Below are 15,740 nucleotides of genomic sequence, written 5' to 3'. Positions count from 1 at the left end.
GAAATTTCTGTCATGAGCGTATTTTTATAAGCAAAAAACAATTTTTAGAGTAAAAGGCAGAGAACCTCTCCCCATGCAGGCTTAGCACCTCGCCCTTGCACAAGGCAGGGTGTATGGCCCAGGCCGCCGGCGGAGCACACCGTGTGACTCACCTTCTGCCCCATCTCCCCAGGTGACTTCCGATGCACAACACGGTGACAACAGCAGCACAAAACACATCACTACAGTATACTAAAATAAGGTTATTTACTTAAAAATGATACATTGGACATACTCTGTATATAGAACAAAGCAGTTAATGGTAAACTGAATAAGGCACCCTTTAAAGCAGATGCTGTACAAAATACACTTAGTGTGTTATGTATCAAAGATCAATCTGGATTTTTGGTGTTTTACAGTTGCATAATAAAACTGCTTGTTTTTACCCTTTTCAATGCCTATGTACAGTTTCTCTAATTAGCTATAATGATATTTTCATTTTATACAACATATACTACATTTTAGTTTTCAGTGGGGAAGGATAAGGTCACTAAAAGAGCTTAAATAATTCCATCGAAGCAGAGGACAGAGCACAGCTAAGATGACCACAATACAGTTCACCCTTTGCAAATGCTGTATTCGTACTTTCCTCATGGGCGAGCCAGACAGGAGGGTCCACTTGCTGTTGCTCTACACTTAATTCGTTCTTTTTTTCAACTGTCTCACTCTGTAGTGCAGGCTGGCCTTGAACCCCAGGGTGACCTTCAACTCGTGGAGATCCTCCTGCCTCAGCCTCCCAAGTGCTGGGATCATAGGTGTGTGCCACCATGCCTGGCTTAATTCGGTTCTTGTGACATGTGTGTCCTCTCTGCAGTTCCTGCTGTGACTCTGCTCACAGCACTGGGGCAAGAAGACAAAATGCCACCTACTGTGTTGGCATCTGACATCAGGCAACGGGAATATCGTCACTTTCCAACAGAACAAGGCTGCAACCACCTTTTGCTAAAGATCTTTTGCTAAAGATTCTGTGACTGGCTGAAGTTGTTTTAGATATTTAGAAATGCTCTAAAACAACGTATATGGAAGAAAATATGTTTTAAATTTATGAAACTGGTCCTGAGATAAACTCTTCACTATCAGATTTACCTCAGGCCAACTCAGAGATGCATGAATCTTTAAAAATGGGGTTTTCATTCTACCTGAAAACAAATGTACTGAATATTGTTAGAGTGAATAAATAAAAAATCTGGCACATTCTAGGAAAGTGTAACTTAGAAAGAATAAAGGTAACTCGCTAAGTTTAGAAGCACTTTCGGACACAGGCAAGGCCACACTGAACAAGGACTGGACTATTCCAGTGAAGGGGCTCGGGCAGCCCCTGGAGGCCGGGCTCAGCGCACAGGCGCAGTGGGCTGTGGGTGCCAAGGACTCAGCGTGAGTCCCGCGAGCGACATCCGGGACAGAATTTGAATGCGCTTCAGTTCGGGAGCTATCTGCTAGCACAGAAATTCACAAGAAGAGTTTCCTTTGACCATTAATTTTGGCTATTTATATTCAGGTAGTTTGTGAGCTTTTTTGGTTTGTGTATATGTTTTAAATATTAAAAGAAATGACTGACTGAAGTAACACAGTTAAAATGCTAAAATTGTAAGTGGGATCAAATAACAGCTTCCAGGGTTTTACAAATTGTTAATTTCGGTAAACAGAATACGTCCTCTTGCCGGACCTGAGTATTTCACCGACTGGATGAACTTCAAATTTAAGAGGGTAGTAAGTTTCACACAACATTTTTAGATTAAAATCTAAAAATTACAAATATGGCAGCATTTGCTTTTTAAAGAACATGTTACACTACAAAATGCTTTCATTGACCAAACTTCTAAGGTTAATTCTTGATGTCATTTACTAGGCCAAGTTAATTTTTAAAACTCATGGTAGTCATTTCATATTCTGTCATCTTTTTTGCCTCCACACACCAGCTCACCATTTCCAAAGATGAATTTGCGTGTCTTTATGTGTTTTCTTTATTAAGGTGATAAATAACTTTCACGTTCACCAAGAGAAAAATGAATCAAGCTTAAACTTGAAGTAAATCAGATCTTCTACGTACTCTCAGCTCACACGGTGATTCTGATTACAGTACCTCTATTTCCCCACAGGGAGAAGGGGCCACATTCTGAAAGAGGGGTTACTATCAGTACGCAAGTTTACCTGACAAACACACTTACATGTTTTATGTTAAATGAAACTTGTTCAGTGAAACTTAGTGAACATGTGATTAAGGTAAGGTTCAACTTGGTGAAAGCTGGTATGAGGACAAAGTTTTAAATTTTGGCCTTAAATGACAGTCGAGGTTTCTGGTGATGAATGGGGTGGATATATGCTCCAATTTCCCCCACTGAATTTGAACCTTTCTGGCCATGCTGTGATACAATTGCTTATTTCCTGTTATATTCAAAGGAAATTATTTCACTTGATGCTTTCATGAGTCAGTTGTTGGGAATAAGAGATGAGCATTTCAAAGGTGCTACAGAAGCACAGCAAGCTTTGGTTACTCAGTGTTCCCCAGATAACAAGGCCTCTACTGTCTAGAAAACCGGTATTGTTTTACCAAGTGAGAGCTATCGAGCACAGACGCAAGTGCTGAACACCTGCCCGGCTCTTCCTCAACTTCACTAGTTAGGGACCAGAAACAAAACCTCAAAAAAAATCTCCAATGATTTAGGTGTCTAAAACATTTTAAGAGTGTTGATTGATTTCTATCAGCTCTGAACATAAATCCCTAATTGTAGATCCTTTAGCAAAGGACAACTGAGATGATACTGCCTCAGTAAAGTTCACCAAGTCCTGGGTTTGCTGTGGTACTCTGGAAGTTCGCGGGCAGCTCTACACACACCATCTGCCCCCAAGGACAGGAAGGTGGTACTGTGAGGCAGGTGCTGCAGTGTGCGTATGTGCACGTGTATCCAACACGGCCAGAAAGGAGGGGGTGTGCAAGTCAAGCACATCACACACACAACATAAATAATTTCCCTTTTAAAAGTTACTGTGCACAACGGATGCAGAACACGACTTAGGCACTTACATTGCTATGCAGTAACCACTTCAATAAGAAGTGGCTGCTTTAGCAACATGGTTCGTGGCATTGGAAGCTCCTACTCTGGATAGGATGCTTTACAGAACAAAAATAATAATTACAAAAAACAAGAAAGAAAGGCAGCAGAAAGGAAAGGAAAACAGTTCAGATGTGCAGACACTTTACGCTTTTTGGCCTTTACAGTAACTATTCTGTTAAAAGATAAAGTTGCTGGGGAAGCTATCTCACTTGCAAGACAAATGGCTGTTACAAATTGACGACTCTTGGCCACATACTGCATTTTTAAAGCACAAAACCACCAGCCACCAGCATCTTCCTGTGCACGCATAAATCATTTTCTTCCAATTCCAAGATGGACAGCAGAGGCATCCTGGTGTGTGCGCACACTGCTACCTGGGAGGGCAGGAAGCACTACCGTCAGCTGAGTGGTCGCCCAAGGAGCTCATCAGAAGAGGCCGTTTTATAAAGGCAGAATACAAAGAGATTACATTTCTCAGGTAGAAGGCAAAAGTGTGTATTTCTCCATCTCTGCTGAACTCATAAGCTTCTTAAGGCTTTCACAGAAAGCACTACTTTAGGAACAGGCAATTCAGTACCCAGAGTTTGACTGGAGATTTAAGAATCAGAATTGGAGTCTTGATGCAGCTCATAAAAACTCAATTAAAAAAGGCATCAAAAACTACATTTAGAACAAAGCTGTCTGTATGGGAAAGCTGCAGGCTCCGGAGTCCCAGCTTGTCCTGCAGAGCACTGGCAGGGGAACATTAGCAGCCTGTGAAGTTGAGGGAGGAAGCCCACGCTCATCCGCTGCTCCGTGGACAGTCTGGGGCCCCCATGCCTGGGTAGGTGTCAGATCTTCACGTCCTGGGACTCCACCATCTTGGCGAGCGTCTTCTTGATTCTCAGCGCGGTCAGCCTGGAGGCTGGGTTGTGGGCCCAGCACTCGGACATGAGCTTCAGCACAGCTCGCAGACACTGCGGGGAGAGAGCACGCTGAGCCTGAGACCCCCGGCGCCGGCCATCCCGCCCCAGGGCGGAGCCCACCTACCTCATCACTGTTCCAGCGGTTGGACACAAGCGGCCGCAAGCGTTTGACACATACAACCTCCCGCATGTCCTCGTAGGATGGGTCACTGGGGACCATGTTGTAGTATGGCAGCTGGTACTCCTCCACAATGCCTGCGGGTGGGGAAAGCACAGTGGGCACAGGGCTGTGGGGGCAGAGTCCACGCGGCAGCTCACTGAGCCCGGGACGGAAACTGTCTATATGATGAAGAAACAAGTACGTCAGGGATGAGCTCTCACAGTACAGCTCTGTGTTTCTCTTATGCCTCGCTATTCCCTTTCCCCCTACCAAGGGGCCCATCACAGTGTGACAGAGTCCATCAGCAAAGGGCATACTAATATTCCTTTAAAAAAAGATGGCAGGAAGAAACACACAGACCTCTGAATTCCAAACTTAATCTGATTATCTACTTAAATAATCATTCCTACTTTTTGGGAGTGGGGGTTTGAAACAGGATCTCTTTGTGCAGTGCAGGCTGGCCTGAACCCACAGTGACCCTCCTGCCTCAGCTTCCTGAGTGCTGGGATTATAGGCATGTGCCACCACATCTGGTCATAGCCAGTTCCTACTAATGTGTGCAGTTTCTTCACTTGTCTTGTGTTCGGCAGGAGACCAAGCTGCCATGATGTGCAGCCCAAGGCTGCTCTCTTCAGGCAGGTCATATAGAACCTGTCCCGGGAATCTTGGGCGAGGGTCTGGACAGGACAGACACTTCCCTGCGAGGTAAGGGCATGCACTCCCCGGTCTGAGCAAACAACATGGAGCATGTGAACAATGCTTTCCTCTTGGAGCTGGACTGTGCGCCCTCAGTGATGGCCTCCAACACACCTAAGGTGCTGGCTCTACTAAGGGGCGCTTTCTGGTGCACCACACATGGGGCGCTGTGGGGTGCAGCACTCGTCATGTGAGGGTTGCTCTGGGTGGGCCACTGGGTTCTCTAACCTTGCCCGCACATCTCCCTGTGTGGTTCACTGCCGTCACCCTGAGCAGCGTGGATAGGATGGGACTGGTGCCCATGGGAACAGAAGTGCGTGGTGCCACACCTACCTCCCGTGATGCAGCGGCGGGCCATCTCCCAGATGATCAGGCCGAAGCTGTAGATGTCGGCCATGATGTAGGGCTGGAAGTGGTTCTTGTTCAGGCTTTCATCCAGCACCTCTGGAGCCATGTAGCGCTTGGTGCCCACCCTGGTATTCAAGGGCACATCAACTTCATTTGTGTCACTGGAACAGGAAGGGCCATGGTCCAAGGTGAAGACAAAGAATAGTGTATCTACTATTTCTGTCCTATCTCATATAAGCTTTGTATATGTATGTGCGTATCAGAAACCTTGGGGCCAGGTATGTTAGGAAACAGAGCATCTCTGGCTCTGAGGCAAGCAGGCTGTCCTCACACACACTGCGTGTACACAGTGCAGCCAGTGGGTGTGAACAGGCCTCCAACCTCTGCCCAGGCTTTGGGGAGTACCGAGCCCAGCAGGATGGAGACAATGAGAGCCCTACAGCCAGGCAGGCCAGAGCCTGTTCTCAGGTAGGACTGGGGTCTCTCCAAGAAAGAGGTGACACTGAATCAAAGAAAAAGTGTAGCTAAACATATCCAAGAAGAAGTGAGTGTGAGAATAAACAGGAAGAGGAATCACTTGCTTTTCTCACTCTCACATGATATGCTCAGTCTTTGGGACACAGGACTATACTCTTCAAAGCAACTCAGTTCTGCTGTGAACAGCGTTGCCTTAACACGCTGACAATCAGAGCCACCTGGTTGCTAGCTTGTGAATTTCACGACAGGGCTTTAGCGTGAAGACAGGAATGTGGGTTGCACGCACTCCTCAGGAGAGCCCGTAAGCACAGATGCCCTGGAGCGCTGTGCTCCACTACCCAGAGCCCAGCAAGGACAGCCTTGCACTGGTGACAGGAGGGATGCAGATGCGCTCAGAGCTGTTCCCAGTTTGGCATTTCAGGGCTGACATGGACTCTGCAGTGTAACCTGACTCTACAACACTATGCAAAAGAGTTTCAACTTTAAAGCAGCTTCAGTGAGTCCCTGAATTTTTCTGATTCTCATAGTTTTAAAAAATTGACAATTATCAAGTGACAGTGGAGAAATGGCACTGCTCTGTCCCTATCACAGGAACACAATCCTCCTGATGCACACTTTCTGAGGGGGTGATCTGCAGTGGGCCACAACATGGTACATACACACTGTCTCAGCATCCCCTTCCCTAGGGATCTCTTGTGAAGATATCTGCACAAGTACAATAGTGTTCATTAACATTATTTCCTTTTTAGTAATAGATACATTGGAGACAACCATAACCTCCATTAGATGGGTCATCTGTAACAACTTACAGTACATCTGTATGACTGAACTTTGCATCTGTTAAAAAGAATGAAGTAAGTCAGGCATGGTAGTGCAAGCCTGTAATCCCAGCTGCTTGGGAGGCTGAGTCACGAGGATCCCAAGTTTGAAGGCAGCCTGGGCAACTTGATGAGACTGTCTCAAAACAATTTTAAAAAGGACTGAGGTATAGTTCAGGGGCACAGCGCTTATTCTGTACTAGGGCCTGGATTCATTCCCCAATACTGCCAAAAGAAAACGAAAGCAAAAAAGATGTAGATTTACACAAATTGAAATAGGACTGTCTATGCCAATAAAAAGCAGGAAATAAAGAATTATGTATAGTAGTATGTGATTTGTGTAAAAAGAAGACTCCAAAAACCCAAACATATGTTTATATCCCTATGCAATGCAATATCCCTTACGCATTTTGAGAATTCCAGTGTCCTGAATGCAAATGGGCCATGTGTGTGCACACGTCTGTCCTTGGAGAGCAGACTCACCATACGCCACCAGTGGGCTTTTTCACTGTTCTCTTTATTTTCTATTTTGACACAGGGTCTTACTAAGTCATCCAGGCTGGCTTCACTTGTGATCCTCCTGCCTCAGCCTCCCAAGTAGCTGAGAGTACAGGTGTGTTCCCATAACAGGCAGACAAGTATCTTTTAGACATTAAAATAATTTCAAAACAGAGGGGCAAAGAATCACCCACCTGTTGAATTTAACCGCGAGGCCCAGATCGGCAATACAGCAACTTCCGTTTTTTTTGATGAGGATGTTCTTGCTCTTGAGGTCTCGGTGAGCAATTGCAGGCTTCCCTTGGGTGCCATAAATCTCTGTGTGGAGGTGGCACAGCCCACAGGCAGCAGAGTAGGCCAGCTTGAGCAGGGCTCTGGTGTCCAGTGTAGCGCACTTCAGGAAGTCATAGAGAGACCCATTTTCATGGTAATCAGTGATCAGATAGAGCTGCGTCCAGGAACCCGTGCCTTTAATGTCTGCGGCTATGAACCCTGTGGGTAATGGGTGGGAAAGGTCAGCGCTCAGCAGAGGGGCAGAGGGGTTATAGGTGAGTTGGGAGTGGGCAGGGCACTGACGGCAATCGATGCACAACATGCAGACAGGAATGATTTAATTCTGCCTGGCAGAAACTCGTGAATGTGTTACGAACATATTATCTCTCTCATACACCCGCTTCTGCCATATACACACACACGTGTACATACATATATTACACTTCTGCAATACACTTACAGTAACCTAAACAATAATCATAAAATGCCATGACCAAGAAGAGGAGTGCATGTACTGTAATAACCTGCAGAATGTTCTCAAGCTACCTGAGTGTCTAGTGGAAAAGGTTCTCACTTTCACCCTGGAAAGTGGACACCTGAAAAGGTCAGGGAGTGCTGTGTGGGTTCAACAGTGTTGCCCCAAAAGTCTTTTTCACCAGGATCCTGTGACTGTGACCCTGCTTGAAAACAGTCTTTGCAGAAGGGACCAGGCTGAGGCCGGGCAGGACTAGGGTGGCCCTGATTCTGACTGGTGTCCTTTAAGATGGCAGCGTGGACACAGGCACATAGCAAAGAAGCCAGATGACAGCAGAAGACTGGAGCATTGCCTCTAAATCCAAGTCTGCTCATAGCTGCTGCAGCCAGGCAGGAGGGGAAGGACCCTCCCGAGCCTTCAGCGAGTACAATCTGATCTTGACTTCTGGTCTGTGGGACTCACAGAATCACCCTGTGTCGCTGTGAGCCACCCTGCTCACAGTCATGTGTCACAGCAGCAAAGGAAAGAAAGGGGGATGCGTGTGAGACACTTGGCAATGTGCTGTGCACTCTCCAGAGAAAGGGGTAGGGAAGTGGTAGCTGTAAAGAAAACTCAGGCAATGAGATCCACCTCATGTGCCGTGCTGACGTCATCACAGCTAAATCACTGCTGCTGTGGAATGAGATGGGAAAGGCACACACTAAACCCGGGACACACAGGGGACCTGCAAGTTTGGGTGTCAAGCTTACAAAAGACAAACTGCATGTGTACTCAGAGGCTCCCTAGAAAACTACTTGGAGCATCTGTACAGGTCGGGCTTTCGTTACTGGAGGAGTAAGGCCACACGTTAGCATCGCTATCCATTTTCTCCAGTTGGGTACCAAGCACATGCACACGGCAAGCAATCAGGGCCCTGCACCAACCCTGCCTGAACACAGAAAGGCGGAACATGAGGGCACCTACCAAGTATATTCTCGTGGCGCATCAGCACAGTTTGGTAGATCTCTGTTTCTCGGAACCAGCTTGCTTCTTCAGTGGTAAAGAACACTTTGACTGCCACCTTTTCTCCACGCCATTTACCCATCCACACTTCTCCATACCGGCCTTTTCCAACCTGCCGAACCATCTGAATCTGTTTGGCAATAGTTCGTTGAACCTTTACAGGACAAAAGAAAAGGTTTTGAGGTCTTAATGAAAAGACAAAGGGGTATGATGGTCCCTGCCATCAAGAGGATGGTATATCCAACCAACCGACCAACTGCAGCATTAGAATGCATAACATATGTACGTGAAAAAACAATATACAATGTACCCTGAGATCACCAACAGGTAGTCAATGGGAAAACAGTCACCTTAGGCAGACCTGGGCTCTGGTTACAGCAAGCATGCTGCAAAGCAAAGACCTACAAGTGTCTGCGTGCAGGGCTTGCGCTTTCACACTGTTCTGGGAAGCCCCCCTCCCACGAAGCCCAAGCAAGCTGTCAATCTGTGCATCAACCATACCTCCTAGCCCAGGCTGCACGAGACTCAGCACTGTGAGCAACGAAATGTTTGCGGCCTCCAGTGCAGCACACCCAAAATGATAGTTACACTCCTAATTCTTCTCTAAAACCCAGAAGCTCTGGCCCGGCCCTGTCCATTCTGATCGCCAACCTGCACTTCGTCCTCCACTATTCGTTTTTCACACTGATCATTTCAGTCTTATTTCTACATGCTCGGCCATCGCTCAGAGAACACAGGTATCTATCTGTGACAACACCTCCAGTACAGTAAGTGCTTTACCTTTCCCTTTCAGTGCAAAGAACGCTGCGTGTGGGCAGGCAGGAGTGCATCTGCAGGTGAAGGGAGGCCACATGGGGTGCAGTGCTGAGCACCTCCCGGACAGTGTGAGGCTGTGGCTCCATCTCCAGCACTGCACAGACTGACTTCATGCCCTATTATTATGCTTTTGTAATCTTTTTAAAAAGGACTATTAAGGTATGATTTACATACAATAGAATTTACCCTTTTTGAGGATAGCACACTAAGTTTTGACAAATACAGACACCCAATCCCCAGCACTGCATTTAAGATATAGACCATTTCCATATCTTAAGAAAGTCCCCACACTCCCAGCCCCTGGCACCCCTGGCCAGGCCTCTTCTGGTAGAGACTAGCCCTTTTTGGAGTTTCACAGAAGGAGATACACACAACATGCAGCCTCTGTGTCTGGCTTCCTTCATGGAGCACCAAAGGCTCTGAGTGACCTATGCTGATGCTGTAGGTATTGGTATTTGTTATGAGTCCTTTTCTACTGTATGAATGTGTCCTGATTTGTTTATCCATCTACCAGCTGATGGACTTTGGGCCTGTTTCTTTTTTGTTTGTTTGTTTTTTGAGACAGGGTTTTGCTATATAATGCAGACTGGCCTTGAACTCATTTACATAGCCCCATGCGGCCTCGAACTCGAGGCAATCTTGCCTCAGCTTCCTGAGGGCTGGGATTATAGGCATGCGCCACCACACCTGGCCTGACCTAGCCTTCTTGCTCTCTATACATCACACTTCTTTCTTATTTTGGGCTATATCTTATTACCTATTCTATTTTTCTTGGTTCACACTTTTTTTTTTTTGAAACAGAGTCTTGCTAAGTTGCTAAGGAGTGTGGCCTGGGTTGCCATTCTCCTGCCTCAGCCTCCCAAGTGCTAGGATTACAGGTATGCACTACTACACCCAGCTGTACAATTTCACTTTTAAGTCATTTTATCTTGCATTCTGGGATGCATCCTCCTTGATACGGAGAAAGAAAAGAGGACTGGTATATCTGCAGTAACTCCCCCAATCTGCAGTGATGACCCCACCCGTCTTCTCAGGAGGACGTCTTCCACCTGAGCCAGCTATGCTCCCGGGAAGTGCTAACTCACCAGTAAGGGCAGTCCAGACCCACTGCCAGAGCTCTGCGACTGGTCAATGAGGTCTTTCAATGACTCTCCCACCGGAATAAATGCTTCATCTTGTTCCAAATCACGATTGTAGCGACGTCTGTTTGAGATGCTCTTGCAATAGTGTCTTTTAAGAAGCAGAAAACAATCTATATTAAAGTTCTAAAGCCATCAAATTCTGCGCTGATTTCCTAAAATTTCCTACACCATCATCCTTCCTTCAAATAGGAAGGAATACACCAATCAGTCTTATTATAGAAAACACCCTGTGCTATACATCAGGAATGGGTTTCACACATCAGGCTGAACAGAGAGAGGTTCATGGTGTGCTGGCAGTTAAAAAACAAATCAAGTAGCATGCAAAGTATCATCCAGGCTGTTACACAAGTTTTACTCCTTCTTACCTATATAAAATATTAGAAAGGGTATACAGCATAGGAATACTGACTTTCTACTGTAGAGGTTTTCTTCTGTGTTTATAACTGTATTGTGTTAAAATGAGTAATGAATATGCCTGCATTTCCAAAAAAAGAATACTTGCAAAAATCAGTCCTTTGCAGTACAAGTTGCCCATATTTTTCACTTGCAGTCTGTCATTGGGCAGTTTGTGGTGGTTTTTGCCACACAGTATAATTTTGTTTTGTTGGTACTGGGGATTGAACCCAGGGTCCTTGCACTGAGCTGCTTCCTAAAGTCCTTTAAATTTTTTTTTCTGTGACAGGATGACTTCAACTTATAACCCTCCTGCTTTAGCTTCCCAGAGTACTAGGAGTAAAGGTGTGCATCACCATACCTGACACATAGTACAGTTTTATTTTTATGTAGCTAATACTATTTTATCTGTCTGTCTGTCTACCCATCTACCTACTATATTTATTTGCTTCCAAGTTTTGTGTCGCCCTCAGAAGAGTTCTCCAAACTCTGAGATTCATTTTCCTATATACATACATAATTCTAATCTTGCTCAAATTTATTTCAGTGCAGGAATTGTTCCGACTTCATTTTCCCCCTCTATTAGTCTATCTAGTCTCAAATCCATTTATTAAACAATGTATCTTTCTCCTCAGTGATATGGAGAAACCATAGTTTGTATTTTGAGATAGGGTTTCCCTGTGCAGTTCAACATGGCCTTGAATTCACTTTGTAGCCCAGGCTGGCCTCAAATTCTCAGTGATCTTCCTATCTCAGCCTCCATAGATTACAGACGTGCACCACCATGCCTGGCTCGAGATTCAGTGATCTGAAATGTTACCTTTATAATATATGAAACTTGCTAACCTATTTCACTGATATCTCTGTATTACCCCATTATGATAATGTTTTATTACTGAAGTTGTTTTTGGTAGCGGCTGTCTCCCCTTACTACTCTTCTTTTTAGCAACTGTCTTCTACAGTGATTAAATGCAAACATTTCTGAAACTGCCAGTTACTAAATATAAGGCAGCTGGTTTCTAGGGACTGGGTGCAAAAACTCAGATATAACAAAGATCACTAGTTCACAAACAAGAAAACTGTGAATATGCAGGACACAGAAGTATAAAACTGTGCCCACTTAATTAGTAGTAAGATCTTTTTCCCTCCTTAAAAAAACTAGTCTAGTTAACTTAAGAAGATATTTAGAGAATACAAACTTAGTGTATGAATCACCTACAGCAATCAGTGGTTGCTGACAATAGTTTTAAAAATAAGGTCCATATCTAACAGTTAATAAAGTAATTTACATCAAACCAAGCATCTTCTTACTTGTAACAAAAGCAGCTGGAGAAAATGATCATAGCAATTATGCAGACAGCCATGGAAATCAGCACTACCAGCCATCGAATGCTGCCATCAAAAAATGGACCTGCCAATAAGAGGTAGATAATGAAAGAAATAGGGTCTTTCCACCACATTAATTAAAAGGAAAAACAACAGCATGCTAAATTCCAGGCAGCTTAAAGGTTACTGCTAAAACCACAAAAAATATGTAACAGAGAACCGTGGCTAACCTACCCATAACAACAGGGGGCAGTGTAGGCTGCAAATACTGGTTACACAAATTGGTCCGACAACATTCTATTGTCCGGCGAGGCTGGGCTTTTGGAGAATCCTAGAAGAGTAATGGTAAAATTGGAAACGGTTTGATGTATTAACTGATAATGAACTTTTCAAATACTGATAAAATACAATTTCTAATTCAGTGAGTGAAACACATGTGCAAAGTTTCAAAAATATTATTGAAAAATTAAAATTTTGTGCTGAAACACTGTTGCAAAGACTGCTAAAATGGGTTTCCTTTAGAAGACTGTAAATGTTGATAGTCTATTAAAACACCAGACTATAATTTAATGGCAGAAAAATGAAACTTTTTTATTGTTTTTCATACTAAATGTTGGCATGGCTTGATAAATTACCATGGAAGTTGTTTCTGGTAAAAAAGTGACTAAAGTCATGGTGGCTTTTCCTAGAAAAAGATGGGTAATAAATATTATAATGATAAACTAGTATGGAAAATATAACTGCACATTACTACTGTCATTTGGATGAGGTTTACGATCAGACCAAAAAGTGGAAGAAGACCTAATCCAAAGACAAGACCGGTACAGAGGTAATGGAGTACATAAAAGTTATTAGTGTACAGTCTGCATCTAACAGTGATGATAAAACTAACGAACTTGATGTGGAATCAAGTTGAAGCACACAGGCAAGGGAAACAGCAAAACATAGAAATACTATTTCTGGGAGTATGGTAGAGACCACCAACAAAACAGGAGATGGGTTCCTAACTAGTCAGAAAACTGGCCCAGTCACAGAACAGAATCAAGAATTATCTGTGATGTTTATCTGATTAGCAATTCAATGTAAGCAAGCTGAATGCTGACAGTTCAGCACTGCTTGGGAGAAGAGCGACTCTGGACCCAAATACTAATAGAAGGGAACTGCCATTTTTATAAGAGTAGCAAGAATATAAAGAGAAATCAACCACGTCAATATACATATCAGACGGCCAGAAAGGAAAAGCACCAGTATACAGTACTTGAGTCTGTCTTACAGAGGCAAATACAAGTCCATGACTTGAGATTCCATCTTTAATGATGGTCAAGCAGATTTTGATATCTCTAAAAGGTTTATTTTTTTTAACTGAGTATTTTTACTTTTTAAACAAAATTTCCTTCAAAATCATACAGAGAAGAAGAAAAACAGGTATGTTAGGGGTTGTTCTGCAGGCCCTGAAATGATCACAGATCTAACCAAGACTTGCAATGGAGGATAGGATGAAGAGCACGTGATTAAAGAGGAGTAATGCAAGTGCTGAGTATCAAGGAATAGTTCCAGGAAGGCTGCAACGAGCTCAGTCTTGCCAAGAAAAAGGGGGATGGCAAACCGAGCAAGGGGCTTCCCTGTCAGTGCAGGGAGAAAGACTACCAAGCAGTATTGTTCACTTAATGGGATGAGGGAAGACAAGGACACACAATTCCTCAACTCCTGTTGTTCTGTCTTCTCTATCAAGAGCTGTTACAGGAATGAAGAAGGTGGCCTAAATACTAGGGAGTGGGAACTGATATCCCTGAGGTTTGAAGAGATCTTACGATGTTCTTTGTATTCTACATGAGTGCACATCTTCTAATCTAGTGAGTCATATTCCTGGAAGATGAGAACACTTACTCATGAGAGAGCTGAAAGACAGGTATGATTTTGATTCTGGAAACAAGGCGTGTTGGAAACTGGAGAGCTGAAAGTCCTATTATTTTTCTTCAAAAGGTAAAGAAAGGTTTTGGCAACAGATTGAAGGTAGCGTGGTATCATGAAAAGAGCAAGGGCTTTGGAACCCACTTCCTCACTTTACCAGTTGTTCTCTTGTGACCATGGGCATCTAACCTCTTTCTGGACTTTAATTTCCTCTGCTGAAAAATATAGGACACAAAATACCTGCCTCACTTGCCGAGGACCCTGGGTTCTATCCCCAGTACTGGGAGGAAGGGGAATCTGCCTTACAGAGTAACTGGAAGCAACGACACACAGGTATCTACCAAATACCTAGCATCAAATGCAAATAGTAAATATCTGTCTCCCTCCGGCAAGTGTGACATAAATCCTAGATAAGATTCTAGAATAACCCAAAAGGGCTGGGCAGCTCTAGAATACCAGTTAGGCTTTACCAATAAGAAGCAACACCAGACTCATCATGCATCTTTTTTATACATGTTACCAATCTATCCAGTGGTTAAAAGTAGTAGAAATTATGTACATCACTACTACTACTATTCTTCTTTTGTTTTTAATAGGTACTGTGGATTAAACCCTCATGAATGCAAGCCAAGCACTACCACTGAGCCACATCCCTGGCCCACGGCTGTCTAGACCTGCACTCCCTACACTCACTGCCCTCATCCTCTACAAGTCAATTTCTAACTCCAGACTTTGGGGGACTAGAAATCCTTGTGGGGAAAAAATTCACTTGGTGTTGATGAAGTGGAAGATTCCAATGTAAGTAAATGCACTCTGTGTGCTTAGGCTGGAGACAGTACACGAAAAAGGAACCGAAGCCAAGTAACAAGGAATGGCAGCAAAGTTCCAAGAAAACAACCATGGCACAGGAGGACACAGCACAAGCCAGGCTCACCAGTGGAGCCAGGGCCGGCACGAATAGAAACCCAGTGCTGACCCTTGCATCTATGCTGACCCACACCTTGCAGCCGTTAACGCAGCAAGCTCTGTTCTCTGGTGGGAGAACTGGCGAATGGGAACAATGTTCATAAGATATGCAGAAAGCTAGGTAAGTACTGTACTGATTGAATGTTTTTATGTGGAAACCCTTAAACAAAACTTTAAAACAGTAACATATTCTTTACATTTTAATGCTGACATCTAGAATTTTTTATCATGAATTTAAATAACTGCATAGAATGCATTAATTTCTCGTTTACCTTACATAATGACACCTTAAAATAGAACTGTTACCTCATTCTTTAATCTATTCAGTGGAGTCTTAATAGCACAGCAATTTGATAGTCACTGTCATCATTTAAAAAAATAAATGAAATAATGCTTCTTATCTCAAGTGGAAATTTTACACTGGGACTTCTATTTCCTT

The 15,740-nt window shown here is 44.0% G+C and overlaps 1 protein-coding gene across 1 annotated transcript in view; it reads right to left on the bottom strand.

Annotated features, from left to right (window-relative positions):
• Window positions 1-222: 222 nt before the first annotated feature.
• The window catches only part of Bmpr1a (bone morphogenetic protein receptor, type IA), a gene marked incomplete in the record, with an annotated part of 123,742 nt that continues 108,224 nt past the window's right edge, over window positions 223-15,740 (bottom strand). The window contains 8 exon segments of the mRNA XM_005407907.2: window positions 223-4,051; window positions 4,125-4,255; window positions 5,190-5,365; window positions 7,192-7,489; window positions 8,709-8,901; window positions 10,649-10,793; window positions 12,410-12,509; window positions 12,659-12,755. Of these exon segments, the coding sequence (XP_005407964.1) occupies window positions 3,926-4,051; window positions 4,125-4,255; window positions 5,190-5,365; window positions 7,192-7,489; window positions 8,709-8,901; window positions 10,649-10,793; window positions 12,410-12,509; window positions 12,659-12,755 (1,266 nt within the window).

The sequence above is a fragment of the Chinchilla lanigera genome, unplaced genomic scaffold, assembly GCF_000276665.1.
Source record: "Chinchilla lanigera isolate Chin_1 unplaced genomic scaffold, ChiLan1.0 scaffold00109, whole genome shotgun sequence".
In the NCBI taxonomy this organism is placed as follows: Eukaryota; Metazoa; Chordata; class Mammalia; order Rodentia; family Chinchillidae; genus Chinchilla; species Chinchilla lanigera.
Note: the sequence above shows the minus strand (reverse complement) of the source record. Positions and strands in the feature narration are given on the sequence as shown.